The sequence below is a fragment of the Rhinatrema bivittatum genome, chromosome 14, assembly GCF_901001135.1.
Source record: "Rhinatrema bivittatum chromosome 14, aRhiBiv1.1, whole genome shotgun sequence".
Taxonomy (NCBI): domain Eukaryota; kingdom Metazoa; phylum Chordata; class Amphibia; order Gymnophiona; family Rhinatrematidae; genus Rhinatrema; species Rhinatrema bivittatum.
In genome coordinates, this window is record NC_042628.1 from 17,219,628 (window position 1) to 17,245,857 (window position 26,230).

The window sequence follows — 26,230 nt, forward strand, 5'->3', positions numbered from 1 at the left end:
TTTGAAATGATGCACTAGTTTAATAGCATAAATACCTGAACAAAAAGATGCCCATATGAAAAGTGCACAGTGCGACAGGCACAAATAAAACACTTCAAAGAACCTAGAGGAGGAAGGATGGCAGCTGATACAGCATTAAGAACGGGTGGGAATGCCACAGTATTGCTAATTGTTCTTTTTAGTGCTAGGGCTCTAATGAAAGATCAGTGGTCCATGTGCAAGTAAGGCCTCAAGTCCATGGATGAACACAGTTGTGGGGCTGAGAGCAGAGGTGTAAAAGGCCTGTGGCAGCTGTAGGAGTACCTTACCCTCACAGGCTTGAACTGGGCTGTCTGTCTTATCACCTCTGCTCTAGTGAACCTGAAAACGCTTACTCTATTAAAGGGACTGCCCCGTCTACATCTAAAACATCAGTGGTGGAAAGGTTTGCGCTGTTGTACTTGGGTGTCTGTTTCACGAGGATGGTCAGAAAGTTCACGTTTTCTGCCATGTTCATTTAGCACTAGGGTGACAGCAGAGAAATCACCACCCCTTGTCTTGGGAATGCAGTACTACACCACCCTCTGAAGGGCACTCTCTCTCCCCCCCTTTATTGTAAATGCAGGATTAGGCTATAAAACATAGCATGCTGGAGGTCAGATCCATTTGGGGGTAACTCACTAGAGCTCTGCTCCCTTAGTCAGGGCAATAAAAATACCTAACGATGGTTGCCTATATACCATTACAGACTGAAACCCACTTCACCCTTTGTAATGCAAAGCTGTAGAGGTCTAAAGGAAATGGATATGTACTCAGAATATTGCAAAAATAATAATAATTTACAGGTATTAGCCAGCAGTACTAATAGACAAGGAAAACAATATGCATAAGTCCCGTGCCAGTTGTTTCACACTGAACATTTTAAAGGGCTGGGGCCTGGGTTGGTCTGAAGCCCTTACAGGTTAATGTTTTCTTTTTTTTTTTAGACAAATCAAAGAGGGCTTATACAGACTTTTTCCACTCCCTTTAAGTTGGAACTAGAATTACAGGGCCTTAATGTTTGTACCAGATATTTGTTCATCTTGTTAAATTACATTAGCTTACATTCTTGTTCAACACCTTTATCTATATACAGTATTTACAAATTCAACTATAAAACTCACTTTCAGGCAAGGGCTGCTCAATGTTATAAGCCAGTGCTTCCCAACGTGTTGTCCATTAGCTCATAAACAGCAGATCCATAAGCTGTGCAAGAACCCACCCAGAAGGGACCCAACAGACCCCCATCCCATGGCAGCAGTGAAAGATTATGCCCAAGAGGCCACTGGCACACCCAGTCTCAGCAGCAGCTGAAGCAGGCAAGGTGGGCATGGGCCATCTCACCAGTGCCTGAAGACGAAGGCCACAGGCTGCCGGTACACCCCAGCGTGCCAGAAACTGAACAGGGCAGGCAGCTGCTGGATCACTGGCAGCAGCCGTCTGAAGGAGGATACGGGGCTACCAGCAGCACAAGACCCTCTCTCCTCTACACACTCCAGCAAAAAGATAAGGAGAGGCCTGGGTGTATGAGCATGTATATGTGAGAGAGAGAAGCTGTACATCTGTGGGAATAGAAAGAGCATGTGCATTAAGAGTATGTGTGTGAGAGAGGGGGTATGTGAATAAGTGTGTACGTTAGGGAGAGTATGTATATGAGAAGAAAGTTTGTGCCCTCCTCCCCACCCACAGCTCATGGGGACTGGACCTCAACCATTCCAAGATCTGGAGCAGGGGGAAATTTTAAATCCTTAGTTTTAATTATTTGCAGCTGTTTTGAAATATTTTGTTTGGGAAATTTAAAAATTATGTAAGTTTATATTATTAGATGTTCTAGAATAGCACTAGGTTTGAAGTTTATTATGGTTTTACTGTTATTGATATATTTCTTGATTGTATTTAATGTTTTATGAGGAACAGTGATCTTTCTGTTTTTCCATTATTGCAATGCATACAGTCTGGCTTCTTGAGGTTTCCAGTTCAGTTTTTGTCTGCACCTTTGTATTTATGCTTTTTGGTCTCTGTATTGGGTGAGAGTCTGGTTAGGTTCTCCATGTAATTTAGGTGAGATATTCTACTAGCATATAGTTTCTATAGTAGCCTGACTTGTTCTGTTTTCCTAATAGGAGTATTGGTGTTTTAGGGCTTGTTGTAAGAGCTGCCGTGTTCCCTTTTCAAAGCTGAGGTGGTTACTGTTTGAGTTTGGTAGTTGGGGTAAGGCAGATTTCAGAGCTTGAGTAAACGTTTTGCAGGTTTTTGTATTGGGTAGTGGAGGGAGTTTGTGTTGCTGAGATGACAACAGAATTTGAATATTTTTTGTATTACATGGTTAGGAGAAATGTCCTTTGTTTATAGGCAGGTGATTTAACACAGGCCATGGTAGGGGGTAGAAAATATGTGCACCAACCCTCTCCCTTTTAGTCATGGGGGCTTCCTTCAAACATGCTGCTGTTGCCCTTCCCAAATCAGTCGCTGGCTATGATCCACTGTCCATACAAACCAGGCCCGCTCCTTCCCTCTACCACCCCCCCAACCCCACTGGCTGTCTCTTTCCACCACTCCATCTCCCCCTCCTTCATCACCACCCGTTTATCACTCTCTCCCCCTCTCCTAGTCCATAGGGTGCTGTAGTTACTCTGTGTACATTCTTCCATGCGTACTGCTGTGGTTTGCAGTTAGATGGATTCTGGTTCTAGCCCCAAGCATTAGTTAGTTAATGAGGCTGGTGTGCATACAATCATTTCAAGCCCGAGCACAGGTTATCTACAAGACCAGCACCTCCCACCCACTTCTGAGACGAGGCTGTGGGCCCAGCCTCACTGCTGCAAGGGGGGGGGGGGGGGGGGTAGGACATGCTTAAAAATTAAGTTAGGGAAGCAGTGTCCACAAAACCAAGCACTACCTCCTTCCATTCACCCAAGAGCCCCTAAGCATAAGGCTCCTGGTTTGGTTATTTTGCAAATCTTCCTTTTGCCACTCCCGGGTCACCATTACTAAAGTAGAGTTGACTTAGAATAAATTGTGTGCTGTGGCTCATTTCATATTTACTAAAAAACAGTCATCCCCATGAGCCCTATAAAAAAAAAAGAAGGGGGAAGGGCCCTACCGTGCAGAAGTTGTTAAAAAGCAGCCTCTCTCCCCCCACTTGCTCTAGTCCAGGTCACATACTGAGCTCCTGCATCGCTACAGCAGCGGAGAGCACCCACCTAGGGGCTGTTTGTAACCAAAGCACTGGCTGGGGTTTGACAGGAAACACATTGGTCACGGTCCTGAGACAAGCTCCTTAATGCTTTGATGACCACATCCGGCATATGGTCAGTTAGCATCTTGGGACTGATAAATATACTAGTGAAGGCTGTTTCCTTGCACCATTTGGCACTGTAAGCGACTTCCGAACAACAGAACCTGTAAGAAGGAAACACAATTCAATTTATACATTCGAGGCGAGCATTAAGTCGACAGATTAGTATGTTAACCCTAGATGGAAGGAACATCCTCCATGTAGCAGATACAATTACTAGTTAAAGCTTTTAGCGGCCTCTAGTGACCTACGGCTATTCTCACGTTTCTCAGAAAAAAAAAAAAAAGAGAGCAGTTTCCAAAGAATTGGTTATAAAACTTCCAGGAAGCAGAAGTGGCACTGACTAACATTCAAGGCAGCTCAGCTGCTGAGACATGAACACACCCATAGCATGCAACATTCTCCATCCCCATTTCAGGTGGATCCACCCTCTGCTCACACTACAGCCCTCATGAGCTTTCATCCCCAACCAGGCAGCATTTTCTGGCCCTGTTTTACACGGTCTCTCTATTCCTGCCTCCAGCTCTGCGCAGCCCAGAACTATGCACAGCAGTGGTTTCTAGCTACTGCCTCCCTTTAGTCTGACCACTAGCGCTTGCAGCTGTGCAACAGACTGCTTTCCCTCCCTCGCACCAGCAGCAGCTCTGGTCCTCTGCATGAGCGTGCGCAGCACTGGCGTGGCAGCCTGGGAATGTTGCACACTTAACTGCAGGAGGTAGGCACCTCTGCTTGTCTGGATATGCACAGGGTATTTCAGACTGGGGCTGGCCTAAAAAAAACCAAACAGATTTGTTTGTGGCCTACCAGGACCAGAGTTGCCTGGCTCCTGGACTGCACTATTTCCCACATCAAATAGTGTGACTTTCCAGTTTGAGCTGACCAGCAGTGGGGGCATTTTATCATATGGAGTTGGAGGGTATAGAAAAATTAAAAGCATGAGACATTTACTGGTAGTTAATGGCCACTTGGAAGAGAAATGGGCTTATGCCATAGCTAAGAGGCAGTGCAGCACTGCTTGTTTTGCTTTTTTAATTTTCAGTATTTGTGTACTGCCCTAAAGTAAGACGACAGGGTGGAACATTTCATAAGCTTGTAACACAGGGGTCTGAAAGATGTATTGCTTTTATGGAAGAGAATGAGTTTATAGAGCAAAGATGGCAAAAGTAATTCAAATAGCTTTAAAGAAGTGCTTCTGCATATAACAGCTCCTGAATGGGCACAGAGGCTTTCTACAAGTACCTAATGATTTTTATGGTAGGCGCCGGGGCCACTATAACAAAATGCAAGCTAAATTTTAGTGCACATTTTCTTTACACTTACCCTGAGAAATTAGTTGGCATAGCATTAGTGAACTGAATTGAGAGCTAAACACAAAACAGGCATCACAACCAAAAGATGTCCACCCAAATAGATGTGGTGCACAAAACATGTGTGCATAAGTCATGATTTGTGCACAGGAAACTGGAAAGGCACATAAGGCAGGCCCTAAAGAGCAGAATTGTCACCACTGGCCACTGCATTGTATGGGTAACTTATATAATCTCTTTGGGGTAGTCACTAATAGCACAACGGTCACCGTGGAGCAGTGCTTGCTGTACATACAACCAGATCACTGGCGCCTTATGCTATCAGCCCACCTTCCCTCCCCTAAATGCTACTGTCCTGCAGCTCCTGCCTGGCCAACAGCTCCGTTGCCAGCTGTTCTCTCAACTCTTAAGGAAAGCCAGGGAAGCAGGAGTCCATGGCGATTAATAACAAATGTGTGCTACTTTATGCACACGCTGTGTGCGCTAAACTCTTACCCGATCAGGATGAAGTTACACACACACACACACACACACACACACACACACAAAATGGAAATAAATATCTGCACCTTATTGTAATCAGCTTCTCCATCCTTCCAAGGACAAAGGACTACTACTGCCCCTGGAGCTATAAACCCCTGATGGGCTTTTAAAGGAAAGACATGGCTAGAACTGCTTGCTAGCAACTCACGTGCACAGCGCTGCATACACCAAGCAGCACTGGTGAGGTGACAAGTAGAAGTAAGAAGAGCACTCGCCGTCTTTCAAATCGGATGAAGCTATAATTCCTCATAAGCCTCATTTATAACACTGTACAGTTTATACTCCTTTAGAAGCATACAAATTTGTTAGTGGTGACCACTGCCCGTGTGGGGTTTGTGATAGTTATCGTATAATATATTAATGACTACAAATCTGTTACCTTCCTGTTCTGCTCTTTTCCACGATATGAATGATTCTCCCAGGAAGGTACAGCAGAGGATACTGAGAAGGAGAATTTAATGGAGACTCTTCACAGAGAGTATTGTAAGAAGGTGATCGACGCGTCAAACTGTCTTCAGCCAGAAGGGGCTGGGATAAAGCAGCCTGGGCCCCGCTTTGCAGTTCTGTTGGGAAGTCATCAGGGCGGCCTCCGAACATCTCATACCAGCAGCCCCGCAGCAGGATCTGGTACTAGGCGCAAGGCAAAAAACAGAGAAACCTCGCTTTACTGTAAATCACCACATGCACCAGATGGACCCGCGTCTTACAATAATAAAAAGGAATACGTAAGCAACGTATATAAGAGATGCTGCTTGAATGGAAATGCAAACTGAGCCCTGCACCCTTCCACCCAGAAACGCGCAAGGCCATTAACTCTGAAATCCTTCTCAGACCTCAACATTCATAGCAGTGTTTGGCCTGCCCAGAAAAAAACCCGACCGTGCCCTAAAATGCCATCTTAAGGGCCCGGCAGGTTCCTGTTAACAGGATAGCGGTGGTACAGAACACAGGATAATGATCTTATCCTAAAGGAACCAATAATTTGAGAACAGTTTCCATTCTCCCGCTGTCCACACATAGGTATAATGTAGTGCTTAAAGGAGGGATACCTGTCAGGTAAATAGTCAGGCTTTCGGAATCCTAACATGGCCAATGGTACAGAACTGCACGAGTTTTAGGAGTTGGACCAGGGTCATAGGAGTAACAGCTCTATCCTCATGAGCATGGCTTTTGAATTCTATATGCCTATCCTCCAAAAGAAAGCCACCTACAGCAGCAAAATTCTCTTTATAAAATACGTGGCAACACTGGGGCTGGCTCCGAGAGAAAAGCATCCCCACTACTTCTGACTCATTCAATCTTCTAGGTATATTACCTAAGCAAGTAACGCGAGACTATCAGCCAAGCAAATACCTTCACCGGCATGCAAGAGTTTCTTTAAAATCTTTACAAAGATTATTTATTAATGAAAATGCGATCACCTTAGGTTTATTGCAGTTGATAACCATCCTTAATATTCTGCTCTTCAAGTCTTCCATGTTAGGCATGCTCAGCCTACGAAACAGATAAACCAAGATAAGAGGATGTTCTGGTTTCCGACTGCAGAACTTGTGCTACCAGACCTCTTATCCTTACCTTGGAACCAGATCCTTACCAACGATAACGGAGACTATAAAGTTCTTGGAGTAATCGGCAAGGGATTTGCTACGAATTAAACAAAAAACACAACACACATTTTAGTTTAATTACACAATAAGCTGTCTCCCCTCAACACACAAATTGCCACCACATGCAGGCTGGCAGGCCCTGGTTCCCGAGTTGACCCGGGATGCAGGGGACTTCCCAGTCAATCATCGCTCGAGTGTATCCTCTGGAAGGAGCCCTGGTCCCTGCCAGTGAAGGCTCACAGCACCAGATTCTAGCTGGAAACCTTAAAGAGGAGCAGGGGAGGAAGGAACCAAACCAACTTCCAATGCACAGTGGATTTTGTAGCTCTGTCAAGGCTCTTTCTTAAATGATCTCTCTCTTACTTGCAAGTCTTCAGGAAATAGGAGACTTAAAAAATCTTTTGCTTTAAGTCACATTGAAATGTTTTAAACATGAACCCTGGATGGTAAGTCAGGGGAGTGCTGCTCCAGAACAGCAGGCCCTGCCGGTATTGCCTCATCTCTGGTAGGTCTTAAGAAACTCCAGGTATGCGTTTTGAAAAGAAAACTTTGTAAGCCTCTCAGGCTTGCTGCAAACTGAATTTAAGCAACAAGAAAGTCAGTCACAGACTTTAGCATGTATTCTCAATCACTGCTGTTTAATTGAAGTCTGAACAAATATAAAAAACACTTTATTAAAAATTATAACCCACCACTAACTTATCCTGCAGTTTCAATTCATATGCTACATAATGCAGAGTAGAAATCTCTCTTGAAAGGGTATAAGACCATTTAGACTAGTGGCCAGCTTAAAAAAAAAATCATATGAACAGGTTCACCTCCAGCATGTGCTGCCACAAAAAAGCCTGACCCGTGTGCCAGAGGACGACTAATCTGTGCCAGAGACCAACAGATCTGGCTTTGGCGTGCGCCAGCCAGGAGAGGTTTTAAACTGCTCCCCGGGTGCCCTGAAGATTTCAGTTTTACCTGAGCAAGCCTCCTGGAGGAGAGAATGCGTAGCACCTCAGCATTGGGAAGGAGTTCTTCAGCATGATGGCCAGGATGGAGGCAGCTCCAGCTCCCAAGCTATGGCCCACTATGACCAGCCCGTACTCCTGGAGAGGAACAAGAAGCAAAAAGCAGGGTCATTTACCCAGGGATCACAAACTGAGTCCGAGCCCCGGAGGCCACTCTTTACAACTTACCGGAGCGATCGTGAAAGCCTGGTTCAATATGCCATCGTTTATTAGTTTCCCATAAATGTAACTTGCAGCCTGTGTTATTCCCTGAAATGCAAATGTTATGCATTACCAGCACATGCAAGTGATACTTAAACTGCAGGGCAATGAACAGAATCAGTGGCTCGAAGCAAACCTAAACCAAATAGCTTACATCAGAGGCAGGACAACACTTCTGCAAGCTATGCAAGGCTTCAAAATTACAGCACCTCCCCATCTCCCCCAAAATATGGAAATATATGGTAAAGGGTTTGTACAACATAAAAAGCACAACGCCGATGAGTCAAAATTGTCCTGTACCTTTAAGCATGCTGTACCCTTGTTGGGTGCCTGGCTAACCTGCCTCTTGTATCTAAGAGGCTCAGAATCACCAAAACGGAGAGATAAAGGCCATCGGGTGGGGGGGAACGAGAGACAGAGAGAGAGACACACACACACACAAGGTATTTCTGCAGGAGCGGGGGGAGCAGTGGCGACGCCGTGTGCGAAGGAGGGAGGGAGGGACACCCTCCCCCCCCCCCTTCCCAGGAGATCTTCCGTCTGCCGGTTGTGGATGAGCTGAGGGGAGGGAGGAAAGAGAGGAGAGCAAGGTGAGGAGGGAGCGAGCGAGCTGAGGAGAAAGAGTGAGCTGAGGGGAGGGGGGGGGGGGGGGGGGGGGGGGAAGAGGGAAGGAAATGGACCGAAAACATTTTTTTTTTAAATGTAGCCCGTTGTTACGGGCTTAACAGCTAGTAAAATATATTTAACACACTGTAGAATGTTTCTGTGGATTTATAGTATCGCTGACTTCAGAGAATATTTAAAAAGAGTGTCTACAATGTGGGTGTTATGTAGCCAAAAACCTGATAAGAGCTCCTAATAAGCCACATCCTGTGCATGTGGGATGAGTTAGACGTCCTCAGTCTTTATGTTTAAACTGATATCTATCTTTTTTTTTTTATGTTCCGCTTTTCAGCACTTCAAAGTGAACATCTGGTACTGTAGGTATTTCCCTATCCCCTCAGGGTTTGCAAACTATTTTTGTACCTGAGGCAACAGCGGGTAAAGTGAGTTGCCCAAGGTCACAAGGAGTGACAGCGAGAGTTGAACCCTGGTTTCCCACTGCTCCACACCACACATCAAGGAGAACATGAAACAGATGCATTATATATAAAACAAACTATTTTGCATATTGCATGGTCTCCGCAGGCCTGTCTTACAGTATGTATTAATCATCAACTGAAAAGATCCCAAGTGAATGTTTTATTCTAAAATCTGTACCAGGCCGAAGAGCAAAAAAATGCAGTTTACTTCTCTCCTGCTTAGAGCCTGCTAAATATTCCCTAACACTTTTTTGGTAGTTAACCATATAGAAGCACCAACCAGTAAGCGGCCCTAATGAAGTGGGGACCAGAATCCCCAAACAATATGAACAGAGGATCTAGGAGTCAAGTTATGAACAATTCTCTCCTTTTCACAATTCTGAACCCCCCTGTCCTAATTTCTTCACAGAACAGATAACCTATCCAACTCCTCCTTTAAGATCCAAGCGTTTAACAGGTTTATTTTGGGGTTTTTTGTTTTGTTTTTTTTAATAATTTGATGCTACAAATTCAGAGTCCTCGACCTCTTGTGACTCAGAGGAGAAGAATGCAGCAGACTTGTTAAAATGCCATGGGATATAAAACTTAAGTTTCAAAGGGCGTGGCATTCCACTCTAAGAGACTAAAGCACCAGACAGCTCCACGCAGCTTGGTTCAGGTCTCCCCAAATGGCAACAGGGAATTCTAGACAAGGAGCTCTCAGGGGTACTTTCACTCTGCTGTCGTCTAAACTTCTTAAACCCCACACATACGCTACTAAATCAAACACCAATCACTGCACTAAAATAACCATTTCCCTATTAAAATGGAAGCGACTCTTTCAAATATCTGGTACCGCAGTCAAGTCTGACCATTCCAGTGGTCCGCCGCATTTCCATAATTGATTTCCTTCAGAAGTGTACAACCACCCCCGGATACCTTATGTGCAAAACAGTCTCCTTGTACTCCTTCTGTATGGAGCGTCTCTGTGTCTGCAGACAGATCAGTCAGCACATCCTGCAGGTAAAAATCAATTACAAATCGTTTTCGTAAAGAATCAGCTTGGTTTCTTACCGATTCTAATTGCCTTCAATCAGAAGCAAACCTTTGAATGCGAGAGACTGCCTAGAGTTAAAGCTGCCATGGAAACAACTCAATTTGCAAAACATGCGAGTTGCTAGCAAGCTATTTAAACATTATTTATTCATCATGTTAAAAAAAAAAATGCACATTTTCTTTAAATTCTACTTAGATCCAGTGAAAGTGTTGCCCAAGACTGATTTGGCAGCAAAAGCACAAATACACCTGCAGTTATTTACATTTGAGCTAGGGAGGTTACATTTTATCGCATTCTTCTACGGAGAGGGCATTTTAAAAATCCGAGAAGGTAGCCTCATGAGAGAGCCAACTGTTCTCTTTTCCTTTGCAAGCAGCAAGACACTTCTTCGGCAGAAAGAAATGCCTCTAGTTAGCAGAGAGCATTACTAGACACACACAGGGACGACAAGGCCCTGCCCTGAAGAGCTTATGGCCATGTACCAGACAGAACCCAGCTTGCCCAAGGTCACAAGTCAGGAAATGAAATCCCAGTGCTTCTGTAGCGTGGGTTCCTCTACACGTTGTGCCAGAGGGGCAGCCTAAAACTGACCGAGTCTAGAGAGCAGAAATATCTAAACACATACCTCAAGAGACAGTGTCCCTCTCACGGCTACCAAGATAGCTTCTGTCTTATGATCCAATGCTATGAAAAAAGGGATTTCATAAATCTGAAGGGGAAATAAAAAAAAAAAAAATAAATCTTTGTTTTAATTGGTTTTGTTAATCTTACATCTTTCTTCAATAAAAAGTATACCTGTACATCTCATATGCAGGAATACCACATAACTACTAAGGAGGCAAAACCCATCCTGTTCTCTCACTTTTTTTTTTTTTTTTTTTTTATTTTTATTTCCACTAACATCATAACCACCCCAAATACCTGGGGTTTCTGATCTGATGCAGGCTACTGCCCATGGTGGAAGAATTTTGCGTCATATGAGATCTTGCAGTATCGAGCAATTTAGCGTAAATCCAGCAATTAAAAAAAAGGTTACCAGGCTTTTCTGTTTCAAAAATAATACAACCAAGATTGAGGGACATGGGGGGTAGATTGTTAATTTATGAAATTATGTTAAGGCTGCTTGCAAATAATGAATACCAGAATCTAATTCAACTCTTTTTTTTTCCCCCATCATCCTCAGCAAGAGAATTACATGGCCTGGAGCAGGTCAGCGTTTACACAATGGTGCAAGGTTAGCTGGATCTTCCTCACCTTACATCACCTTTCCGCTTCACCGATCAGTACAAGCAGCAGTCAGCTGGCTACAAAGCCAACTCAAAGTGGGGTATGGCAGATAGGCCCTCTAATTCTCTGCCTCCATTGTGCTATGGTGGCACACAGGCTGGAAAGCCTCAAAGACTACTGTGACGTGTGTTAAAGCCATTGCACCCCTCAGCTGACCAACGGTTTTGGCTACCAGGAGGTGCCACATAGCTAAATAAAACAAGCCACAGAGCATTACAGAATAAGTGAGGTCTAGTTCAATACCCTTCGCTAACAATAGAGAAATCATGCAAGAAGATCCCACAACACTCCCACACGGCCTGGTACTTTAAAGCTTTAAAAACATTCTTTTTTCAACAAGCATTTAATACTCCTACTAAGCATTTCCCCGATCAAAGATGAAGCTCTCATCTCCCCAAAACTCACCCATCAGACACATATTACCTCAACCTCTCCTCTATCATCCCATCTGCTTTCTTCCTAGGATATTTTAATCCAATAAGTTGCCACCCCCCTTCATCCCTTTTACCTTCCCTATTCTGTTTACCCATGGCATGTTACCATTATTATTATTTTTTTAATTAATAATTTCTTTTAGCTAGCAATTATCTAGCTACTTAGCTAAATGTATGTATTTTATGTTTATTTTAGTTATATTTTATTTTTACTTTATTTTAACCTGTTGTAAACCATTTTGATAAAATTTTATTTTAAAAAGCGGTATATAAATACTTTTAAATAAATAAATAAATACTGAAGCTCTTCTATAGAGCTTAAAGTGCACCAGGTAGGGTGGTAGCACTATATGTTTACAAAGAGGACAGCCCATGTTAACTGGAAGGAAAAAAAACAAACTAAAAGCTGCAGTTAATGATGAAGAACTGCATGAATTCCCCACATCACTATTTGTGCTCCAATAGGCTTTTAGAAGCTGGAATCGTACAGCTGGGTTTAACCAGCAAGACCCTAGAATATGGTTATGTCTATTACCGGTCAACCAGGTGCCTCGAGTTGTAAACAAAAACCATCCTGTTACCAAGCCCCTTCTGTCTCACCTTATTATGAAAGCTGATGTAGATAAAATCTCTGTACTGCAACCCCGTCGTCTGCAGGATGGATCCAAAATGACAATTTAGGTAATCGCCTCCGACTATATCGTTCTCCAGAGTTCGGCTTCTGCAGCTAAGAGAGGAGGTCACCAGTGAACTGACGCCAGCTTTGCCACACAGGCAGCTTCAAAACACTTTGCTGTAATATGGCACAAAGTCCCATGGTGGGCAAATCAATTTTAAATTTGTAGTTGCTTATTTGTAGGCAGGAGACACTTCTCTTCCAACTTGAGAATTGTAAGTATTGACCAATGTAGCAACACGAAAGCACGCAACAAAATTCTCACCAATGTTTTAACATTATTAAACATTTCAAGTGATACCGCTGATGTAGTTTAAAAAAAAAAAAAAAATGGATTATGGCAGTCACACAATGTTCTGAGACATAACACAACCAAAATGTGTCTGAAAAGATCTGGTAAGTTTTGACGGATTTTGGCTCACGTGCAGCTAAATCTCTTCCTGTACATCAAGGATCATTACATAGATGTCGAGTGTGCTCATTTAACCTAAGGGCCGAAAGAAACAAATTCTTGCCTGTCTAAAATAAAATTTCCCTTCCATTGATTTAAAGCATTGTTTATGGTTCTTTAAATTCTAATTTTGTAGCCTCAGCAATAATCCTTTCAACTCCATTTATCTTCAAAAAATAAATGAATAAATAAAATGTGTTCCTAAGAGTAGGATCCCACAGGTCGTAAGCTGTATTTTTCCTTTAGAGGGTGGGGGGAGTGTGGCAGCACTGCGCATTGCCATGCGGACAACCAGCGCGATTCCCAAGTCAGATCTTCTGCTCCCCGGGCCAGTGGTGGAAGCAGCACCGAGAGAGGACGTGGGGAATTTCAGCCATCACTCAATAGAGAGAGACCTACAGTCCAGGCCGAGGGTCCACATTAGCGGAGCTGCAGAAGGAACCACTACTGCCGCCATAGCTCCCCCTTACCCATCAAGTCGTTTCAGCTAACGCAAAAAAATAACAGTCGTGAATTCGGAGGCCGGTTCCAATCAAACTGAAAGCCTAACCTTCTGAGTCAAAACCAGCCTTGTTGCATGCACTTAGGGCCAAAATTGAAGCTTTGCAGGCAGCCCTGTGTTGGGAAGCTGACAACCTGCTTCAAGCTTTTCTGAAAAGATACAGTAGTGCTACTACATACAGTTGTCTCGTCTCTAAAGCTTTCAGGTGGGCTATATTATAAGAACTACACCCACTTACCATTCGCCGCTAAGCATACACAGTCCTGTAAGTGGGTTACTGAATATGTAGAAGGGCCATCCATAGGCAGCGGCAGCAAACTGCATGTAGTGTGCAGCGTTCTCCAACTCTACATCCAAGTCTTCTCTCTGGATAAAAGCCAGCAGATGCCTGCTAGTCAATAAGAGCAATGCTACATGATGCCAGAGCCCAGGCAGAGTGCAGCACACTATGGTGTTCTCTCCTTGTCCTGACACGCATTTCATACTCTGCTTTTCAGAACTTCAGAGCTAATTATATTCAGGTACTGCGAGTATGTGGGAGGCTTCCAACCTGCTGCACACACAAGAGGGTGAATTCCCCCCCCCCCCCCAAAAAAGATAAAAAGGGACTAAATTCAAAGGCTGGGAGAGTGATGTCACTGAAGACTGGAGAGACATAAGAACATAAGAAATTGCCATGCTGGGTCAGACCAAGGGTCCATCAAGCCCAGCATCCTGTTTCCAACAGTGGCCAATCCAGGCCATAAGAACCTGGCAAGGTAGAGCTTTAGAGTTCCAAAAACAAGGCTAAAACGTTTGCAGACCATCTCCTGCACCCATGCCCTGCTCCTCTCTCACCCCTGGTTCTGGGAGAAGGAGGACCAAGAAACAACTCTCCATAAACAAGCTTCCTGGAGCGAACGGACGGATACACTGCAGCCGAAGCAAATCCCCCCCCCCCCCCAGCACAGACCAAGATGTGGTCACCAAGCCAGAGACAGCAGAACTAGAGCGTCAACATTACTCAATCTGGACTAAAAACATAGACGTCCGCCACCGCCTTAAGCATGTGGGGATCCAGCATTTCTAAAAGCGCAAGCTTTGGCAGCAGATTTCCTCTCACCACTGGAGAGGATGGGGTAAGGCACACCACTTCCTCTGGCTCTCGGCACTGCTCCATCTTGTCTTGCTCTTGGTGAAGAAGAGTCAGTCCCGCAGCTATGTCACTTGGCACCAAATCAGTGTCCTGGAAGGACACAAAGAAATTCCACATCACCTGGCAGTTTTGCTTCACGTTTGTGAATCTCATTTACATTTTAAGAGCTAAGAAATATTACAACTAAAATATTTATTACTGCCATAGATGGTGAATATAAAAACGCATACGTATTCTGGCCAAACGTTTAAGTGGCGTGATGGCTGGACTGATTCACCCTGATCAAACGGGATTTATGCCTGGAAGACTGCTTGCAGATAACGTGAGGAGGGTGATCAACTTAATTTGGTGGGCGCAGGAAGTCTAGACGCCGATGGCCTTGCTTACCATCGATGCTGAAAAAGCATTTGATCTGGTGCATTGGGATTACCTTATTTGCAGTTTTAAATAAATCTTTTGTTACATTAAAAAAAAATATATATATTTTAAAAGGTTTGTTAACCAAGCAGATGGAAAGTCTGGAACCAACAAGAAGAAAATAAATTAAAAGAACATTGACAGAATAGAATATTTATCAAACAAACGTTTCCACCTTACAGAAAAGTAAGTGCTGAAAAGTTCTGCGATGCTGGAGAAGGCTGCCCTGTTGTCAGTCTTGTGCCCAATGCAGCAACACAGCCACTGGATTCTTTTCTCCCAGACATTCGTTGCTGCGTTCTTGATATTGTACAGCATTTGACTGGACTGGCTGCTTTCTAGGTCACGAGCGTCACCACCAGCAAAGTATACAGCCTTTTTCTTTCCCAGGGGATCAAAGGCAATCAGAACTGCCACGGAGGTGAAAAGGATAATGATCCAGCTACAAAAAAAAAAAAAAAAAGTGTGTCAGCATTTTTGAATTCTGTGTTAGATAGCACAACGCCCTCATGGAAGAGGGGTTTTTGTTTGGAGTCTTATTTAGGCACCAGGCCTTCAGGTGCAGTGTTCACTTATGGAATCACCTGCCATTAAATATCGATTGGTTAAGGAATTATTTGGATATGGCTCGTGCCTTTCCATTGGGAGCTCAAGGCAAGATAAGTCGGGTACAATAAAGTATTTCCCTGTCCCCAGAGGGCTCCCAATTTAAAGTTTGTACCTGAAGTAAGGGAGGGTGAAGTGACTTGGCAAAGGTCACAAGGGGCACGAGTGGGATCTGAACCCTGGCTTCCCTGGTTCTCAGCCCGCTGCTCTAACCCTTAGGCCACTCCATATCATTCCATCAGTGAAGATGCTTTATTTGAAAGAGGATAGGAAAAAATTGGCTCTTACCTGCTAGTTTCATTCCTGTAGTACCACAGATCAGTCCAGACTCCTGGGTTTTGCCTCCCTGCCAGCAGATGGAGACAGAGAGACAGAGTTTCAATGACCCTGTACATTACCCAGGGTGCCACCTGCAGCCACACAGTATTGACCTGTACCCAAGCCAAGATGACAGCAACAACCTTAAATTTCTAAGCAAGCTTATTCCCCCTCAAACGAGCCGGAAGAAGGTGAAGTTGCCCAAAAGAGACAGTGGGAAAACTCGTTTCCCAAATTTAATATAAACGATCAACACTGAAAACCTCCAACAACTCCACACTATTTTATTTATTTTTAAATCTTATATACCACAAAATCCAAAAATATATATTGTTCAGTGTGGTTTACAACATCAAATACATAAAATTTGAAATAAATTATTTTTTTATATATTGGTTTTGTATGTAACACAAAATGCCTTAATCTGTTATCTAAATTCCTTACTGTTCTTTTCTTTTCTCAACTGCTCTGGCCACAAATTCCACATACTAGGTGCAACAAAAGAAAGAGCCCTAGACCTAGTTTGTTCAAATAAATAACATTGTGAATTAGGAGCTTTTAATAAATGCGCTACTGATGACTAAAGATTTCTTCCTGGCTTACAGCAGCTCAAGCTCCGTTTCAACATATATTCCTCATTAGAATTCAACTTTTTGCACTATATACAAAGCAACCGTACAAGGAAAGACCTCCCCCCCCCCCCCAGTACATGGGCGGGACTCTGGACTGATTTATGGTACTACAGGAACAAAAATTAGCAGGTAAGAACCAAAATTTTCCTTTCCCTGTATGGACCCAGATCAGCCAGACTCCTGGGATTTATCTAAGCTCCCCTTAACCGGGGGTGGGACCTGGAGAGTTCCGCTCACAGAATACTCTCACCAAAACACATGGAAGCCGGAGCCCCCACATCCAAGCGATAATGCCTAGCAAAAGTGTGCAACGACTTCCCAGTAGCTGCCCAGCAAGTTTCATGTGGAGACACACTTATTGTGACTCAGCCCAGGAAGCTGCCCGAGAACGTGTCAAGGGCACCCCTTTAGAAATTAAGTCGACTCGATTGCTTCCTTCAGCCTCCATACAATTGTAGCCTTAGATGCCTTGGGCCACGTCACAGTACAAAACAGTTGATTCGATCTAAGTAAGTCATAAGTGACCTTTAGCTACCTCCTAAGAGCCTAAGCTCCCCCCGTATGAGGCGTGGAGGAATCCAAATCTGGAAAAAGTGGGAAGCTCCAATGTCTGACTAAGATGGGACACCAAGACTACTTCAGGGAGAGAAGGCGGCACCATGCATAAAGATCTGTAGGAAGGGATCTTGACACAACAGTGCCTGGAGCTCTGAAATTCTCCTGGATGAACAAACAGCCAGCAAAAAAAAATAAAAAAAAAAACCACACCCACACACTATAAGAAACAAGTCCTTAACCGTAGCTCTCTTCGGTAGGTAAAACTACACAATCCTCTAAGGACTAGATTCAGATTCCAAGATGGACCAATGTTTTGCACCAGAGGACACAAGTTCTTAGCTCTCTGTATAGCATCCGGATAGGTGGACTGAGAATACCCTTGCACCTTATGCTGGAGACAACCCAATGATGCTATCTGGACTCTTGGAGTTAAAGGACAATCTCTTGACCAGAACCTCTCTGTAGAAAAGCCAAAAAATGCAAAACCATATCCCGAACAGGCTGAGATTGCACTGTCAACAGCAGACCAGGACTTAAGATCCTCCAAATTCACACATATGTCGAGGATGAAGAATGTTGCCTAGCCTGCAATAAGGTGGAAATAACTGCTTAGGAATATCCCCTCCATCTCAGTCATCTCCTCTCAGAAGCAAAGCTATGAGACAGAAGTGAGCTGCCTGACTCGAAAATATTGGGCCCTGATGGAAAACAGATGACCAAGGTCCAAACCTCAGGGGCCTGTCTATGGCCATGTTAATCAGATCTGGGAAGCATGGGCAAAGTGGCCACTTTAGAGCTACAAGGATCACATTGCCTGGATGTTTCTCTATCTGCTGTAATCCCTTGTCCACCAGAAGAAGACAAAGAATCCCTCGAGACCACGGCAGCACTAGAGCTCCAATTCCATCCATTCTGTTCAGCGGCTGTAAAACTGCGACACCTTGGTGTTCCCTTTGTCAGGATGACCCCCCCCCCCCCCCCCACGAATGAGAGACATCGCAGCCTCCGACAGCTCCCATTCCCTGGGGTCTAACTTTCTCAGACTGATAAAATCCATCTGAACGTTGTTCAGACGATGCGAGACACTGCCAGTCACTCCAAGTGCTGTTCTGCCAGAGAATCAACTCCCGGGCCTCTCTAGTCGCTGCCTGATTCTTGATGTAGGCCACCGTCACATTGTCTGATAGGATCTGTACTAGATGGCCATGTAACCTTGGCAGACAGGCAAGCTCTCGTCTGATTGATTGACCATGAGACCTCCTGTTTTGACCACTGGCCCTGTGCCAATTTTGCCAAGCTTCCCTCCATCCGGAGAGGCTTGCATCAGTGGTGACTATTACCCAATTTGGAGCCTCCAATGCCACACCATGCTTGAGACTGGTGCAAGTAAGCCACCATGAAAGACTGTCCCTGTCTTCCCCCCCCCCAATGGAAGAGGAAGATGAAACAAACTCTTCCAATAATGGATTCCAGCGGGAGAGAAGAGCCCCCTGCAGAGGCCACATATACACTAATGCCCAATGCATTAATTCCAATGTCAACGCCATAGAACCCAGACCTGTAAATAGTCCCAGACCCTGGGCACTGAAAGCTCTAGCAGAAGGCTAATCTGAGTGCAATTTCAGTACTCTCTCTCCATGAGAAACATTGTCTTGACAGTGTGTCGAACTGAGCTTCCTGATATTCCAGAATTTGAAAGACGACTAAATGGCTCATTGCTAGGTTCACCACCCATCCTAGAGTCTTCAAGCGCAATGGTACCTTTTATACCAAGTGTCAGAGGTCCTCTGATTTTGCACAAATGAACCAGTCGTCCAGATATGGATGCACCAACGGACCCTCCTTTTGCAATACGGCTGCCCCCACCACCATCACCTTGGTGAAGGTACTTGGAGACATCACCAGCTGAAGGGAAGTGCTCAAAACTGAAAGTGTTCTCTTAGGACCATGAACCTCAGGAATCTCTGGTGAGCCGGCCTGATGGCTATGTGCAGATATGCCAGGCACTCTCCCTTGTAAACCGCCGCTATGACTGACCTCAAGAGTTTCCATGCGGAAATGGGGAACCTCAAGAACCGCATTTACCTTCTTTAAATCCAATCTCTCTTGAATTGGGAGAAAGATACAGGATGCTTAAAATTGACCTCCAGCCACATTACGCGTGTTCAGGGTCTGAGCTAACAAACTTAGCAAGACATCTCTGTGAAAAAAAGATAAAAATATGAGCAGAACCCGAAGCAGCTCTCAATCATATGCAATTTCCCCCTCTTCTAGAAGTGAGAAAGCCAACTCCCCATCAGAATCCTCCAATATCTCATGATCCACACCCCCTTGAACATTACCAGGGGCAGGCTCCCTGCGAGAGATCCGTTCAACACCCAGCACCGGAAATCAAAGGCCTGAAGAGCTTCCTAACAGCTCAGGCCTCTTGACCGGCCGAGAATCACAGGGCCACGAGCCAGCATCCCCCACTGCCTGTTCCGCTAAACAAGCTTTGGGCATAAGCATATTAAAACCGGCAGAAGACCGCTACCAGAGCCAGAAACTCCTCCTTGGTGCAAGTGCCTCTCTGCACCTCAACATGACAGGGAATCGCCAGCGATAGTTGAGGAAGGGATTCCCCTGCCTTTCCCCGCAGACACTGTTAGGGAAATGAAAATGGCTGCTGTTTGTGCCGACAGAGAAAGCCTCAGCATTAGACCCCATCACTTGCAAGGCTCTTTCTACCAGTTCGGCCATGCTCAATGCATGCCCCCCCCGAACACCATACCACTTGTGCCACCCCACTCTCCGCACCTCGACAGCAAGCAGGAGAACCGTCCCCTCTGTGCCAGGGAGCCAACAGCAAGTCTCCTCAGCAGGCAGAGAAGCTGTTGAAAAACTTTATCATTTTACTCCCCGAGTTGCTAAGGTAGCTCTCCCCCAGAACCCCAATGCTGTTCAGATTCCTCTAACCAGTTTCTTTTTTGGTTTTTTTTTAACCGAGAACAAATAAAGATACATAGAAACCAATACTTTCCTTTGGTGCAGACGTTCCGGTTCCAGGAGCGCAGGCCGCAAGGCAGAGCAGAAAAGAGCCAGACCACTGGCTACATCAGCCTCTTTTCGCCAAACTTTAGCGACTCAGCCCAGGGCAAATCATATAAAAGGGATACTTCTCTGCTCCACTGGGCTTGCAGTGCAGAACTGCCAGCAGGTTCCGCCGTTGTCTCATGGAGGATGAGGGATCTGGACCACCAGGTGTCCACCCCACAGACCTCTGCACCAAGCTAGTAGAAGAGTTACCAACCCCCTGCTCATCCACCTCAAATCAAGGGGGATGGCCCCATCAGGACCTCACAACCCCCTGGGAGAATCCAGAAATTGTGTCTTTTCTTTCACTCTCTCCAGACTGCAGGTTTTACACCATCTACCATCTGCTGGAGACAGAGAAATATTGGGGGACTGCAGGTGGCACTCTGGGTTATGTACAGTGTCAGTGAAACTTTCTCTTCCATCTGCTGGCAGGAAGGCAAAACCCAGGTGTCTGGACTGATCTGGGTACGTATAGGGAAGAGGAATTTAGCTAAGTATGTTTGGGCCCAGATTTGTCCTGAGCCGGTTATGAAGTGAACCTGGGAGTTGTTAACAAGTAATATAAATGAAGGGGGATCAGAGACCAGTGGTCTACATGTATTAAGCAAGAAGCATCCAACGGTACAAGCATTAGGGGGTGAGGTTGGTGACTTAAAATGGGGATTAGACTAATGGATGTGTTATGACAAGGATGTATTTTGTTTTATTGTGCATAGGGTGAGAACTACAATAAAATAAAAGTATTAATAAAGGTGCCTTAGGGCTGCTTGCTGATATACAGTTGACCCACATTAAGTTTTTGCTTTGAACATTTTATAGCATAAACAAATGACATTTAGTGCCATAGCTCACTTCTTCAAACTCACTCAGTCTAACAGGATTCTTGTGTACATTTACTTTTGTAGACTAAATTAAAACTGAACAACAAACATTCCCTTTGACTTTTCTACTCCAAGTGGCTGCCTGATCGAGTGAGAAAAAGAAAGCCGCTTGGTGACTTTCTCTGCCTGGATCATGCTGTAGATCAGAGTACGACAAGGCGAGACCAAAAGCTGAGGTACTTCTCTTTCCATGTATGAGGAGCCTATAAACATTAGCTCTACAAATCAGGTGCCTGGGATTTTTATTAGTCATGGGCTCACCTAACAATGACTGTACCCAGCACAACGTTGACCACAGTTCTGTTGCAGCGCACACCATTGTCAGACACCCAAATGGCCCCCAGAATAGCCCACACGAACTCTGGCAGGTACAGCGCTAGACGGGTATAAACCAGTTTTGGAATAGATTGCCTTGGGCCGGGATTAGAAATTGTTCCTGAAAAACACATCATGCAGTTATGCAATGCTCATTATGTAAAGGTTTGCATTTTTATTTTTGGCAGAGTGCCTAATGCAAATTGATGCTCATTCAGTTCAAAGAATAACATTTCTTTGTCAAATGTGCTGTTAGTTATAATTAAGTAAGGACCAGCAGCTATAGTGCATAACGGAAGTTGCAAGCTCAGAGGGACAAAGAATGTCTGCTTATCATACCTACCTTATTTGTAGGGATCATATTTGGATTCCTTTAAGCATGTTTTTCATAAAACAAAATTTCAGTAAAGTACAGAGCACAGCAACATAAAAACTTTAGGTTAGTTAATATAGGGACATAATGCCTGACATCACCCTGCTCAGTGTGACAGCAGTACCATGCTAACTACAGTCCAAGTCCAAACAGGGACTGCAGATGTGTTTCTGTAAATTAAGCAGTCAGGGGGGGAGGGGGTCAGAGAACCCACACACATTCCACACAAAGTACAGAAGTTGGAACAAGTGTCAACAGAACCAGTTTGCTTGGCGATGTTCAACAAGTAGCTCTGTTGAAACTTGCCTAAGTAAATTCTAGAAGTACAGATCTAAATGGAATGGAATCTGAAAGCAATACAAAGTCTTGTTTTGCAGATACTTTCAGTTAAAGCAAGACTGATTTAAAAAAAAAAAAAGAAAAAAGAGAAGTCATGAGCTAGAGAAAGGAAGTCTTTAGCCATGACAGAGTAACTTGAGCAAGTCGTGAATTGCCTAACAAATTTATAATGCGTGTAAACATATGCACTCATGTTTACAAAGCACTAAATCAGAGCCAGTAAAGTCCAATGCCATGCCTACTCAGAGCTTTAGGGAAAGCTCAGAGATATTTACACACACACCAACCCCAGCAGGATACAAATTTGATGAGAGCGCAAAATCACACATGTCAACATGAATATTCATGATTACCACCAAAACATTCAGAAGTATTTCAAAGTCAAATATTGACTGAAATAAATGAAGTTGTATTCCAAGTTACACCCAAAGGGGAAAAATAAAATTCAGCTAGGTAAAAAGCTTTATATCATTGGCCTGAGCTACTAAGGATCTGCCCCCCTCCCCCCAGTCTGTGTTTAAGAGGCAGGGAGGGGTACAAGCTTACTAAGATCATGCCCACTGTCCCACTGATATTCATAACATTCAGCCAGAAAGGACTGTTACATACAGTTGTTTAGTAGGGAAATGTATCCCGCTTTGCAAGGACATGAGAAGGCATGATAACAGAATAAACCGCTCAAGGTTTCCAAGGGAAAGAGTCTGACATACTTCAAATCTGTGTATGAACACTTCATGCTGTGTACCTGGGAACCATTTACCTTGCATACTGATGTACACTATGGCAGACATAGTGCATATTATGGCAGCCAGAAGAACAAGGAGGCCAATCAAGTAACTACGTAATAACACACCCCCCGTGCATTCAAAGTGTCCTCTGTGTTCAGAATACAGAACAAGAATTCCAATCCACCTGCAAACACAAAGCCCAGATTTCATCAGAAGCCCATGCAATTCCAAATTTTTTTTAACAGCTTTGTAATTAACAGTTAAGAAAAACTGACTGCTATTAAAAAAGGTAAGAAGGCAAATCAAAGTTTTAAAATGAGAAAATGCACTCATATCAATACAAATGTTCCATAAACATGCCTCTAAACCACAGTGCCTGTGAGAGTCAGTACAGCTGTGCTCCTGCTACTTTATACCTCCCATATAGGATTCCAAATACACAGCATGAGCTTCTGGCATTTTTTTCCTCATGCTGGTCAGCTTAGCTGATATTTGACATTGTCTTATCGAATTTCCTTCTGTGCATAACTTTCTGTAACAATTAGTCTTATTTAGCAAAATTTGCAGATGCAGAATCGGTGCATTTTTGGTCAAGAGAAACTTCTAACAAACCTACCAATTTATATCAAGTGATTCCTCTTTATAAAAAGAAAAACGACTCTGGTCTTGTCCTCTTAAAAGTAATCCTTGCACACATCTGCTCAAACAAGTCCTTTTAAACAAATTAACTGGTTCCCAGCTGGGCCACTGTGCCTGTAATACTCCCAATGCAAGAAAGCTCCCTGTGACTATAAGGCCTCAGACTCCTGATTAAATGGCTGAGGCAGGGATAAACACCCCTGATATTGCTTCTTCCTGACTGCAATATAGAGGAAGTGTTGTAATTTAGGGTTCTGGCACTCCCTCTCTGTGCCTTCAGCAGAAGACAAGCCTCTACTGAGTTGCTTTAGGCAACCAAGACTGAATGCCACAGGATGCTGCAAGAGCATCTAACACGGTACTCACATAGAATGGGCTCAAAGGAGAAGCTTTAGAAGGGAAATGAATTCCCCCTTGCTTTCTATCGCATGATGTTATTACTGCTGCTAGACTGGGTATTTTTTAGTTTTCTTTCAGTCAGCTGTAATTTAATGTGGAAACATAAGGATATTGCAGCTCCTTGCCATTAGCTACCCTTTCAACAAGCCAGAGTCCTACAGGATTGTGACCAATCAATATCAATGGGCTCCCTGCAATTTTCAGTCACTGTAAACGTAATTTCACAACTTCAAACAATGCCAGACAGCAAACTTTGAAAAAGATTTATTACATTATAAAAAGTGTGCATCCAATTAAAGACTTGCAGCAACTTTTTTTTTTGTCCTGGCAGTGTCCTCCTGCCCCTTTGGACTTCTACAACCTGAGAACTCAGCTAACAAGCACCCTAGATCTCAGCAGTAAGTGCCAGCCTTGAGGAATAGCTAAGACTCCCTCCTCTGCACCACCCTTCTCCCCAATGAGCTATGACTCTTTCCTCTGCCAAGTCCAGAAATCAAGCTGAGATTTTCTGCAAGGCAGTACACAGCACTGCTGCGAGCCACCAGGCCAGCCCACACGGGATATGCGTTATGTAAAAACATGTCACGGAGCTTTCAGCAGTCACATCATAGAGCATGAATTTTTCTAATCATTATGGTGTAAAAGATGTTTCTCCAGCTGATGAGGTATACAAGATCCAAATGCATCTAACATATTGCTGTCCACCGACCAAAATATACTCCATCAAGCCTGTGTGCCTTATACAGCGAGTCTGGTCTACAGATGAGTGTTTCGACATAAGTGGTTTTTAGTCAGTTATGTTACGACACACTTTTCACAGTTTCTACAGTAGCTGGTGCACAAAAAACTAATAGGGATTGATTATATAACCTGCTCTAGGGCCTGTTGAAAATGGAAAGCAGTGAAATTATTAAAAAAAAAAACACCCCACAACGCTCCATTTAATGTTGCTGCTCATTAGGTAAACACTGTAAATAAATGTGAAAAGCAGCAATGTATTCAAGTAAAGTGCGACAGTACCTGAGGAGTTTTAACGTTTTCAAAATACTGAAAATGTCATCGATAATTAAATTGCTGAGTTAACTTTAGCCTCCACCTGCTACCTTTCCTATCCACAGAAAAAAACCTACAATGGTCCCAAAGCTGAAGAAGAGAGACTCTCCGTGGGCTTGAAAGCTCCTATGTATCAATATCTTTGGATAGCACTGCACTTGTGTTAGGTCAGCAAAGATATCCAAAGAACTCAGGTTTCTGCACGATCCCAGAACAAAGCACAGCTGCATCCTACAGTAAAACAGCGCCCACGTGTGCATCTCGCCCAACAGACTGCAGCGCACGGAATCCGCTCCCAGCCCCGTAAGGACGCTCTGCCGGTTCACTGCCTCCCCACGGCTTACCAGACCAGCCGGTGGAAGAGCTCGAAGGCACCGGGAAAGACCAGGTCATCGCTGGCTATGGCCCAGCGCCTGCCGAACATCACCAGGCCCGGCATGGTGCAGCTCCCCGCGGCTCAGCCGCCGCGTGCCCGGGAGACGACGAAACCCATCCCTCGGCCGTCCGGAAGCCTCCTGCCGCCGCACGCTTCCACGGGAAACCCGCGCTGAGGACTACGCTTCGGTGCGTCCCTCTTTATCCTCCGGCGGGAAACCAGACCGCAGCCCCCGTTCCTCTTCATCCGGAGAGCCGCTCGTCGGGGGGGGGGGGGGGGGTTCCTCCGCTTTGTCCTCCGGCGGGAAACAGGAGCCCCGGAACATCCCCGCTCCCTGCATCAAGCGGAAAGGCAGGGAATGGGGGGGCAAAGTCCTGTAATAGGATCTGGTCTATCACCCTCAGGATTTTCATTTCTGGTTGCTGCTTTGAGAAACTAGGCGCGGCTTTAATTATAACCCTTCATAGATTTCTGTAAATGACAAGCGACGTGGGACTAACACTAACCAACTTATTGAGGCATGAGGTTTGGGGACAGAGTCCACTTCGTCAAGTGCACGGCTATCCCTCTGAAGATCTGGCCCACACGGAAGGGGACATACTTAACATTTATATTTTACGATCATATCCCGCTCTTTCCAAAGACGCTTCAGAACATTATAAACAGCAATATAAAAATCACAATTTCACTATATAGTTACGAACAATCATACCTGTAACATTGGAAAGACTGACTAGAAATATAAATATAAAAATTAGAATTTTTTTAAAATACATTTCTAGCCCCAGCTTCCCTTTCTCACAGAAGGGCAGCAGAGGGCAGAGCTAACCCCCCAAATATCTATGTATATTCCTGTAATACTTTCTTAATACGAACCTTCATTGTCTGAAATGTGGCACAATAAGGGACGGAGATTGCATGAAAATTA

The 26,230-nt window shown here is 44.4% G+C and overlaps 1 protein-coding gene across 1 annotated transcript; it reads right to left on the reverse strand.

Moving 5' to 3' along the window:
- Positions 1-25,560, reverse strand: DAGLB (diacylglycerol lipase beta). The gene is made up of 15 exons (XM_029577690.1): positions 25,271-25,560; positions 22,868-23,019; positions 21,342-21,516; positions 15,191-15,452; positions 14,561-14,683; positions 13,697-13,824; positions 12,430-12,556; positions 10,734-10,817; positions 9,991-10,068; positions 7,958-8,038; positions 7,740-7,867; positions 6,742-6,810; positions 6,588-6,660; positions 5,546-5,796; positions 1-3,420 (listed from the first exon to the last, which is right to left on the reverse strand). The coding sequence occupies exons 1-15, from the start codon at positions 25,363-25,365 to the stop codon at positions 3,222-3,224; spliced, it is 2,025 nt and encodes a 674-aa protein (XP_029433550.1). The 5' UTR covers positions 25,366-25,560; the 3' UTR covers positions 1-3,221.
- Between the last annotated feature and the right edge of the window lie 670 nt (positions 25,561-26,230).

What these genes read in the sequence shown, in the direction of transcription:
- DAGLB (XM_029577690.1), bottom strand. Translation starts at nt 25,365, where the DNA reads ATGCCGGGCCTGGTGATGTTCGGCAGGCGCTGGGCCATAGCCAGCGAT. An exon ending in TTACCCCATCCTCTCCAGTG is followed by an intron (nt 13,825 to 14,560) that starts GTGAGAGGAAAT and finishes GCTTTTATCCAG; the next exon opens with AGAGAAGACTTGGATGTAGA. An exon ending in TGTATGCTTAGCGGCGAATG is followed by an intron (nt 12,557 to 13,696) that starts GTAAGTGGGTGT and finishes CTCCTCTCTTAG; the next exon opens with CTGCAGAAGCCGAACTCTGG.